This window comes from Thamnophis elegans, chromosome 14, assembly GCF_009769535.1.
Source record: "Thamnophis elegans isolate rThaEle1 chromosome 14, rThaEle1.pri, whole genome shotgun sequence".
Classification (NCBI taxonomy): Eukaryota; Metazoa; Chordata; class Lepidosauria; order Squamata; family Colubridae; genus Thamnophis; species Thamnophis elegans.
The window spans coordinates 9,632,289-9,643,176 of NC_045554.1; the positions used below are offsets into that span (position 1 = coordinate 9,632,289).

Genomic DNA, 10,888 nt, shown 5'->3' on the forward strand with positions numbered 1-10,888 from the left:
TTTTTTCCCAAATTCAGCCGAGGCTGGTCCGTCCCTAATAAATCATCCGGCCGCCCACGCACAGTCGCTCCTTTGCTTCCGGCCCTAGGTTAGACAGAGAGTAGAGTAGGCGCTGGTGAAAAGGGCGGGCCGTCGCTATAAACGATCCGGCAGGCAACACTTCCGCTCCTTTCCCAAAACGATTTTATTTTTTTGAAGGATGATCCCGATTGCTTTGCTCCTTCTCGTATTTGGTTTCTTTTTTTTCCTCTTCGGCGAAATGGTCGTTTTGTCGAGCTCCAAGTAGTAAAAGGGTTGCTTCGAAGAGCCTTTTTCTCAATAGGGACCAGGATGGATGGATGGAATGATATGTAACCTATAATACCCGTCTTTGCTAATGAAATGCATTCTCTTATGTCGTTTCCAGGCTTGAAATTGCCGTAGCTGATATGGCTGAGGGAGACTCTGGACGTGCGGCTGCCTTTTATTTCCCCTTCCACCCCCAAGCGATGTCCCACTACAAGCGATCCAGATAAAACACTTGATCAGCTGTTGCTGCATTGGTAGAAATGCCTAGTGATGGGGAAAAGTTTTGCTCAGCTGCATAAGCCACAACAACAAAAAAGCGTAGAGACTTCAGGGGCAGAGGTTCTATAAATAAGCTTCTGTTGACAGTATTCATATCCACAGGATCCAAATTGTGAGAGATCATTTAACTATGACTTAGTTTGGGGGGGGGGAGCTTTCTCTATTAATGAAAGGAGATCAGGTGACCCTGGCTTTGTGATCAAATTGAGTTTGTTGACTTGCAGCCAATATTTAACCAGGATACTTCGATTGTTTCAGCAATGACCATTGGCCCTGTTTATTATTGACGAGAATGTAGGGTTGTTTTTTTTACCGCTAATACATCTATAAGCTTTCTTTCATGAAATGATGCCCAGCTTTTGATATTTTTACAAACATAGCTGGGGTTGGTTGATTGTTGCTGATTTAACATTTGCACTTGATAATGTAGACTGGAAAGAGGGTAAACTTAAATCATGGAGGGGAAAAAGAAGACTGTTGCCCCTGATGGAAAAAGAGCGATCACGTGGGAAATCTCGGATTCTGAAGAAGACAGTGATGTTAAACCAGAATCCTCAACAGCTTTTGCCACTTATTCAGATGCTGGAGCTCGGGGCTGCTCAGAGAAACAAAAATTAGAGCTGGGCATGGTTCTCCTCGAGGCAAAAGCAGTTTCTTCGCTTGTACCATTGACACAAACCGTATCCTGTGATTCAAGGCCAGAGAAAAAAAAGAAAAAGCAGTCCCTGGACAAAAACAAGATGGCCCAGATAAAAACAGAAGAAAAAAAGAAGAGCATGCATAAAAAAGAAGAGAAAATGAAGATAAAACAGCAGATTGCAGCTGAAAAAGAGAGACGTAAAGAAGAAGCAGCTGCCTTGAAATTCCTTCGGCCTGATCAGTGCATGAAGCAAATGATTGTCTGTTTGGATTCAGGTAGTATGTTTACACTGCATGATTTATTCCTTTCCACTTTTGGTTTGGCGTTTTTGGTGCCTTTACGCCGGTCCCTGCTGCTTTCTTGGAAAGATTTCAGAAGAAAACCCAGCTATTGTTAACACCTAAGGCAGAACTTAAAAACAGTCTCGTTTCTAGCCCGGTGCCTTTAACCATTACACCAAAATGATGCTTTTCTTGGCAAGATTTTTGTGAACAGCTTGCCATGGTCTCCATCCTAGAGAGCCGAGGTGGCGCAGTGGTTAGGGTGCAGTACTGCAGGCCACTTCAGCTGACTGTTATCTGCAGTTCAGCGGTTCAAATCTCACCGGCTCAGGGTTGACTCAGCCTTCCATCCTTACGAGGTGGGTGAAATGAGGACCCAGACTGTGGGGGCGATATGCTGACTCTGTAAACCGCTTAGAGAGGGCTGAAAGCCCTATGAAGCAGTATATAAGTCTAACTGCTATTGCTATCCTAGGGTAATGAGTCACTGGGCCCAAGTCACTCCTTTGGCTTTGCGCCAGGTGGGCGCAAAGCTTTGTTCTAGTCCCACTTCTGGCTTTGCACCAGGTAGGACTAGAACTCAGTCTCCCAACCTCTAGCCTGATGTTTTAATCACTATACCAACCCATCTGTACATGCTGCATTCCCATGTTTTACCAGGAGGGAATTTAGAGGGGAAGGTTTTTCGCATAGTACCGTGTGGTAGAGTTGAGGTCCACCCAAATGATCAATTTGTTAGGCTTTCTCTTCAGGTCTTCTAGAGCACCCTGGCTCTGATATCTTGCTGGAAGTTTTGGATACTTTGGACTGTAAATACCATATTGAGCATCAGATCATTCCACACAGCATAACCTGGAAGAGAAAAGTCTTCAGCGGTACGTCTGGTTCCGTAAGTATCTCAATCAAAACTCCACTGATACCGTAGCCAAAGAAGCAAGACTGAGTGTGTGTCTTATAACAGCTTCCTTATTCTGCTCATCTGCTTTTTGTAGCCCTTTAAGATTTGCATTCATTTAGGGTTGCCTCTGCATGACATCGAAGAGAGTTGGGCCAACTCTGATAAAACACATTATTGTTGAAACTCTTAGAAGGGAAATTCAGCAACTTATTTGGATTTAGAACAGATTTCTCCATTGGAAGTTGAGGACATCCGTGTGTATGAAGCGCTTCTCTGCTCCGATGACATGGATTACTGCTCTGATTCATTAACCTGTTTTGCCATAGCTGCTAAATTCCTGCTCAGAAATTAATAGAAGAAAAGGCGCAAAGCAGTCAAGGAAGATAATAAATATAGCAAAAGTCCCAGACTCAATCTATATTGGGCTTGTCCCAGTTACACTATTTGTTCCCTAATGGATGGGTGTCAGCTATGAAATCCACTGATTTTAATAGTACTCTGGCTGTTCAGCTAATAAATCAGTCTGACTTGCCAAACTTCCTAGTATCTAAAACCCATATAATTAAAATCTTAGCTTTAACCGACTAAAGGTTACTGATTTGTAGGAGGAGAGGGCAGTGAAACGTTTCATCAGAACGTTGTTTTTTATCATTTTTTTTATAGCAACTGTTGTTGCTATAAATGGGTGAGATCTTTAGAGTCTTGCACTAAAAACTGGGATGTGAACTGCTCTATGAATGAATTTTAAAACAAAATGTTTTGAACTTCCTGAGGACAGGCAAGAGAATGCAAGCATAAGGTAAAAGAGGAACGTAAGCTAAGAGCACCTTAAGGATCTCTTCCCTGCTTCTGCAAATCACCATTGGAAGCGGATGCTGGGTTTAGTAAGTTTTTAGTTTGAGCTACCAAAACTTTTTTTCTCTTCTGGCAAAAGTTTAATTTTATTTCCGCAGGACAATTGTCAGGAAGAGACTGCAATGGAAAGGGAGGTCCTGCTAGTGATGCAGCCTTCATACTTCCTCAGACAGCTTTCATCAATGCAGGTGCTGTATAGTATTTTAACTTGTGAATACAAATATGAATGGAAAGTATTGGTTTCCCACCCCCACCCCCCAGTTGCTTAATTGTGCTATTTTCCTTCATTTTTTACTGGCTCCTCGTTGCCAGAGTTTGCCTTGATTCTCTGCTTGCTATGCCTTATATGATGATGAGGAGGAGGGGCAGATAATGGTGTGTTTCAGAGTTTCATCTTATTTCCAGACACCTAGGGAGATGAAGCTTAATAATTGAGAGGAAATGCAATAGAAAGCTAGATTGGCAGCAGGCAGAATCCAAGAGGACAGTACTGGAACCATTAAGCAGAAAAAGGTGAGCAGGGGGGAAAATTGGTGAGCCAAGGCATATGGTGAGAAAAAAAAGTATGGTAGAATAGATTTTATTTCTTACATTACAAAAATCCTACACTGCGTAGACTTAGCCAGGTGAGTAAAAGGGTATCTCTGCTCTGCCATCAGTTTACTATTCTAGTTTGTAAGTGGGATTTAATAGATACTGGCATACCATAGTTGCAGTTTTCAAGTGGCCACTCATGTGTATGTACCATATTTTTCAGAGTATAAGACGCACCAAGGTTTTGAAGAGGCAATTTTTTTAAAGGTTTTGCACTCTGCAAACCTCGCAAAAATGGGCCTGTTTTTTCCCCCAAAAAGGCATGAATGGCCTCTAGGGGACTTGCATAGTGCTCCTGGGGAAGCTCCCCAAAATGAGCAAAAAAATGCCCCGTTTTTTGCAAAAACAGGCCCGTTTTTTTGTCCAAAAAAAAATGCAGGCAGAGCCTGTAGGAGGCTTATAGAGTACTCCTGCGGGCTGGGGGGGGGTGGATTGAGCAAAAAATGGCCCATTTTTCACTCATTTCTGCCTTCCCCAGCCCCCAGATTATCTCTGGAAGCCTTCTACAGGCTCTGCAGCCATTTTGGTGAAGGGGCAGGGTTTTGGGAGGCAAAAAATGCTGTATTCAATGTATAAGATGCACCCAGATTTTCAGCCTTTTTTGAGGGAAAAAGGTGTGTCTTATACTCCAAAAAATATGGTATATATATTTAAAAAATCAGTCTGATTTTATTTCAGGACAGATTTAATTCAGGAGCGAATTGTTTTAAAAGTAAAAACATTCAAAATCCGGCACTTGGAAATTGAACAAAAATATATTCAACTACTGAAGAAAGATAGCCAAGTGGTGGGCATTAACACAAAGGAAGAAGGTTCAAATAACAAACAACTGTGACAGTATTTGTGCTAAGAATCCATCACAATATTCCAACCTCAAAATAGCACATTCATGCTATTGATAATCCATTGGTAAAATGACTCCAGTAGAGTTACCTGGGAGTTTAATATTGTCCTTTCTGTCTAAGAAAATTAAGGCAAACACATTTGAGGTTGGAGTTTCTTCACCAATGGAATCCAACATAGTTTTTACATTTGTGTGTTAAAGGTGGTGATGAGTTTTTGATTCTAAAATCATCCAATTCTAGAATTCAAGTCCTGATGGCCAGCAGTGTGCAGCAGATCTTATTCATCTGTGTCCCTTTCACCATTTGGAAGATCCTTCTACAGTATCTTTCAGCGTGGTTGTTATTGGACTAGACACCTACCAATGGTACATGGGATTGGAAGGGCTGTGTGAGTTGTGGGTCCCAAGGAACAAAGGGTTGTGCGAGTTATGTGAGAGCTGAAGATCCCAAGAAGCTAAAAGTCTGGGTCCTTGACATACACAATTGGAGGTCTTCATCTTTGACTCCTACAATACTTGTTTCAGAACAATCTTGGTTTTTTTTTATGATAGTGCAGATTACCAATAAAGATTGGAAACAGATAGTATAAACGTGGGGAAAATTGATTCAAAAGGAATGAATGTATAAACAGTCTTGCTTGTGCTTGTTCACTTGAGGTTGTTTGAGGCAGGGTTGTAGCAAGTCTAACTGGCCTTAGGATTCTGGGATTTGAGCCATATACCGTATATACTCGAGTATAGGCCGACCCGAATATAAGCCGAGGCACCTAATTTTACCACAAAAAAACTGGAAAAGTTATTGACTCGAGTATAAGCCTAGGGTGGGAAATGCAGCAGCTACCGGTAAATTTCAAAAATAAAATAGATACCAATAATGTTTTTGAATATTTATTTCAAAGAAAAACAGTAAACTAGCGGTGTATTCAATGAAATACTTCACTCACCTCATGATGCTGATGTCCCGCTGTGATGATGATGTCCCGTGCAGCCGCGGGAACGATGTCCCGCCTCCTATGACACACGGCACAGTGATTCCTATCATTGGATCACTGTACCAGAGGAGGTGGGACATCGCTATGTGGCTGCTTGCCATAACAAGGAGGAGGTGGGACATCGTTGCAGAGCGGCAGGAGGGGGAGGAAGGGGAATCGTAAGACAGCCCTGCATTACATTAGAACGTGAGGAGGGGGGATGGTGCGGTGCGCGCTGCGCGGCAAACTGACACAGAGGGAGGGGAAACTCACAGGGGCACTGGGCCATTCACGAGTGTCACCCAGCGGCATGGCCCCGCCCCTTTTTCTCCTCCATTTTGGGCAAATTTTTCACTGACTCGAGTATAAGCCGAGGCGGCTTTTTTCAGCCCAAAAAGTGGGCTGAAAAACTAGGCTTATACTCGAGTATATACAGTAACCGGCTTCTGGTCAAAGGATAAGCTGGTACTAAATGCAAAACAAATTCAAATGCTGACAAGGAAAACTCAAGTGCATCACATCTGGTTCTCCATTACCTTCTGCTGGATGTTAATTTAGCTTTCCAGTCTTGTTTATAGTGCTGGGATTTCCTGGCTGCATCCCTTCCAAGTATTAACCAATCTGATCCTTCTTAGCATTTTCAAACTCATTTTAAGATTAGGAAGCAGCAGCAACACTTCTAGCCATGGAAGGCAACAAGACAAGTTCATTCTTTACTATCGACTGCCTCCAATGCCTCAGTGACTTAAATTAACAATAGACTTTCCCTGCATGCAAGTTTCCAGACCACAGTAGGTTGATAAGAATTATTTTGTGCCTTCGAAATCAGTCTGGTGATTGAACAAGTCCCTGCTGTTTTCTCAGTAAGAATTTTGGAAGTGGTTTCCTGCTGCTTTCTTCTAAGGATATGGGGGGGGGGGGAGAGAGATTGGGCTGAAGTGAGCCAGCTGGCTTTGTGTCTAAGACAGAAGAAATAGTCCCCTAGGTCCTAGCCTGGTACTTTTAACCATTATACCATAATACTAATTCCCCAATTGTGGTTCTTCTCTGAATTGCCTAGGTATCATCAGCTTCCGCAAGAAGAACCAGTCACTGGACTAAAGAATGAAACATTACAGCTTGGTCCAGAGCAATTCATGACACGGCATCAAATTGAAGAGGTAAACAAAGCATTGAGCTTATCAACCACAGCAAAGGGCTCCGCTCTCTCAGAGACATCTGGGTTATCCTTTGAATCCCTTGCCTGATTTAATTTACACCCTTGTACCACATCAAGGATGATTTAGCACGGGTGTCTGCAACCCACGGCTCCGGAGCCACATGTGGCTCTTTGGGCCCTCTGCTGCGGCTGTCTCTCAGGTGATTGCACCACTGGCTGGCCCCACCCCTCACTCTCCCCTCCCAGTGACTCCTCGCCTGGCCTGAGAAGGTAAGGGTGACGGCAGACAGTGGAGAAGCGGCTAGAGTACCTCATTGCCTGCCCAATGCCTCATATCAGAATGGGGGGGGGAGAGACACAGAGAGATACAGAGAGGGGGAGAAACAGGCATAGACACGGAGAGAGATACAGAAAGAGGTGGGATAAAGAGAGGGAGAGAGAGAATGTCAAGAGAGTTTTGTGGCTCCAGTATTTTTTAACAACTGGTTCTCTGCCCTAATGACCAGCTGGGTAAGCGTGGCTGGGGATGGTGGTCATGTGACTGGAGTGAGTGATGTAGAGTTGGCCACGCCCAGCCAGGTTTTGTGGCTGTTTTCTTTTTTGTGGGAAATGGGTCCAAATGGCTCTTTGAGTGTTTAAGGTTGCAGACCCCTGATCTAGCAAAAACACTGAAACAGGAATTACCAGTTCGTCATTGCCTTAACATTTAGCCGAGATGGATGGGAAAAGCGTTGAAGCCTGGAACCTCTCAAGATATGCAAGAAAGGCCAAATGTGTTTTTCTTCTTGTTTTTTTTTAGTGTCTCCAACTTTCTCCTTGCAGGCTCTGGTGGTGTTGCAACTCCGGGATAACATAAATGTCCTATTTCTGGAAAGGTGGCAGGAATTGGCCCAGCATGTTTCTGCGGTGACCAGAGCTATAGCACAGCGTCCTTATAAGTGAGTGTCAAGTTGTCACGTTGCCTTGACAAAGCTTCGGAGCTGTGAAGCAGAAACCACAAGACTCTTATCCCACAATCCTTTCACAAAAAATCCGTAAATAAGCTTTTTGGGTGACTTTTGTCTTTGCAGGACTAATGGGATTGTTTCTTTAAAAAAAAATAATTTAGCGTTTAGAGTTCTACTGATACAGCTGCTTGATTTACACTGCACTGTATTTAGAACAAGCCATACATTATGTTTTGTTCTGCCTTGCTTGCAGTGGTTAGTGTTACAGGGTCCATTGATAATACCTACTTCGTGTTTAATAATGTTTTAACGGGGAACATTCTGAGCTCCAAATGGTCCCAGCCCAATCTTAGGAATGGGACGTCCTGACCAGCATGGAAACTCTCTTGGCTCAAGACAACCCCTTCGGAACAGGCTATTGTGTGGTCAGTTCCGACATGTTAAGCCAAAACAGTAGCCTATGAATAACCCATACGTAACGGCTTCTTCGACAGGAAACATCAGGAAAAGCAGCCTTTCTCCTTCTGTGCCAAAGGCAAGTGGGCTAGTGGTGTGCACATTGGCAAGGACGGGAAAGGGCTCCAAGAGACCTGGCTGAAACAGATCCAGCAGTTCAATCGAGTCAGTCCAGCTATGGCAACAGCTATTGCTCAAGCCTACCCTTCGCCAAATCTACTGCTGCGGGTCAGTTCGTTCCACCAGTTGCTTTCTCTTGGCTGTAGGGGAGGGAAATCAAGGGAGGCAATTCTCAAGAACTGGCGCTAAATTTAGGCACCTGTTGAGGCCTGCCAGCAGCAGATTCCAACACTGAGGAGGTTGGGGAAGAACATGGGCCAGTCCTGGAGCCTGGGGAAGGCTCTGATGAGGGCTCTGTGTCGGAGGCAGAGAGGAGGCCAGGGCCGTATGCCAGGCAGACGAACAGCTGGAGCCTGTTCCGTGTATGTGCATGCGTAGAATTGCCAGACGAAGGGAACAACTGAAGAACAGGGTTCGACTTGGGAGTAAGGCCACAGGTGGACGATGAATGGACCCTCCCAGAGGAAATAAAAGAGGAACGAAAGGGGAGTGGAGTTTGCAGGAGACAATTAGTTCGCTTCATTGGTTCATGACTCTCCGAGACTCCTTGCCAAGTTTTACAGATATCGGCCTGCCAGTTCTCCAAGCCAGATGAGGTCTGTGACTGTAAATCCTCCCTTGAAAGACTTTGTTGGATCTGAATGAGCAGAATTCACAGTAAATTAATAAAAGGGGGGGGGGGTTCGGGACAAGGAGTTTCCTTCATGCTCTTGGGAAGCCTCGGTCAGAACAGCACCAGATCTCTGTTGTCTGAGTAGGAGTAAGTAGGCCGCAAGTAAAAACCACAGAGATTTCAGCGAAAAGGGGATGAGTGGAAATACCAGTGGGATATTTACTCAGATGTTGCAGTGTTGAGAATTACTATGAAGGCTGGATAAAGCCACTCCTAGTAAACTTCATTCCATTCTCTCCAAGGGTCAGTTTCTCATTATTCCAAGCCTATTGAGTTCTCCTGGGTGAGAGGAAGCATTTCTGGGCTAGATATTTTTTCTTCCTCTAAATACTTTTGTTTCCCTCTAATACAGCCAGTTTTTTTTTCTTTTACTTCTTGTTAGCCGCAGGGCTTCTGTTTAGTTTACATAAGGATCATCTTTAAGAAAACAAATTGTAGATCAAATCTTTAATGATAAAAGCTACAAGTGAACTCATTAATTCCTTTGGGCTTTTCTTAACCCAAAGCTTTGTTAGAGATGCTCCAGATCCGTTCTCCTCGTGGCAAACCAGCCTTGCTTATACCTCATCCCTTTTGCTATCAAGAGCTCTTTTCTAGACAATTCAGTTTTAAAACAAAGCTAGAGGAAAAGGGGTTTCATGCTGAAATAACATCACAGAGACCAGATTACCAGAAATACATGGGAATTGGGTATGCTTTCTTTCTTTCAGGCCTACCAAGAATGTAATACAGAGGCAGAGAGACGACTTCTTCTCAGCAACCTCCAAGTCAGAACTGAGGACAATAAAACGGAGAGACGGATTGGCCCAGACCTGTCTCGCCGGGTCTACCTTTTCATGGTATCTACAAATCCAGAGCTTGTCCTAGATTTAAGTTGTTGAAGCCCCTTGTAGTGCTGTTCTGACCACTGGGTCATAGCTCCTTAGCCTTAAAGTTTACTGCCAAAGCTACAAGATTTGTTGCAGAAACAGAGTTTGTCAAAATCAATAAATGTCTTTGTGCACAAATGCTATCAACGAGCCTATCTTGACGGTGGGGATTTTTTAAATTTCCATCCTTCTGCCGAATAATTATTATATATCATGCTGTTTGTTTGGCATATTTTTTTGTGTTCATGCATTAAAACATAATGTGACTTGGTGGTTGTATGTTTGAGAGAACCTAGCTTAAATATAAAAGTGTCTATAGGTATTTTAACTGCAGCATACCTTATTTTTTTAAAAAGGAACACCGAATCCCTTATTTTAGTGCAATCTTAATCCAGTTAAGTAATCAATTCCGTGAAACGAAAGCTCTGTATTTTGCTTTCATTTAATCAGACGACACCAGGAAGTCAGAAGGGAATCTATTATACTGCCAAATCAGTGATTAAATCCAGAAATTAATACTAATCCATGATTTATTACAAAACGATGCAGCTTTGTTCCCTTCATACACCTCCTTTCACAATGGACCATACTTTATCATTTGTATTAAGCATAGGAGAAACTGAAGGGAATGTAATTGCCCTTGTGCTTATCCATACATTAAAAATATCAAGAGAGCCTTTCCTGGCTACCCACATGGCTACCCACATAAGTAATCATTAGGGAAAAGACCATACCAATACAGGCTTTTGAAACTGCAAAATGCCCCGCCAGTACGTATCCTTGCAGTTAGTTTTTAATGACATAGATTAAAGGAAGAATTTGAATATTTAAACTTACCTCCCCAGGAAATATACATGGGATGTGAATACCTTTAAATAAGTAAATTACAGCTGGCTGTGAAAAGAGGAAATGTAGGACTCAAGATCCAGAAGAAAGCAGGAGCATCCAGAGTTGAGGTTCATCCACATAATTCCAACTACTAGCCTGGTATTACATTTGAATCAGATAATTAAG

General features: G+C 43.1%; 1 protein-coding gene across 1 annotated transcript; it reads left to right on the forward strand.

The window, feature by feature from the left end:
* The first annotated feature begins 75 nt into the window (after positions 1 to 75).
* EME2 (essential meiotic structure-specific endonuclease subunit 2) lies at positions 76 to 10,836 on the forward strand. Its single transcript, XM_032231062.1, has 8 exons — positions 76 to 1,482; positions 2,241 to 2,377; positions 3,340 to 3,429; positions 4,921 to 5,045; positions 6,711 to 6,810; positions 7,632 to 7,747; positions 8,251 to 8,440; positions 9,716 to 10,836. Exons 1-8 carry the CDS (start codon positions 1,023 to 1,025, stop codon positions 9,884 to 9,886), a joined length of 1,389 nt encoding a protein of 462 aa, XP_032086953.1. The 5' UTR covers positions 76 to 1,022; the 3' UTR covers positions 9,887 to 10,836.
* The last annotated feature ends 52 nt before the right edge of the window (positions 10,837 to 10,888 follow it).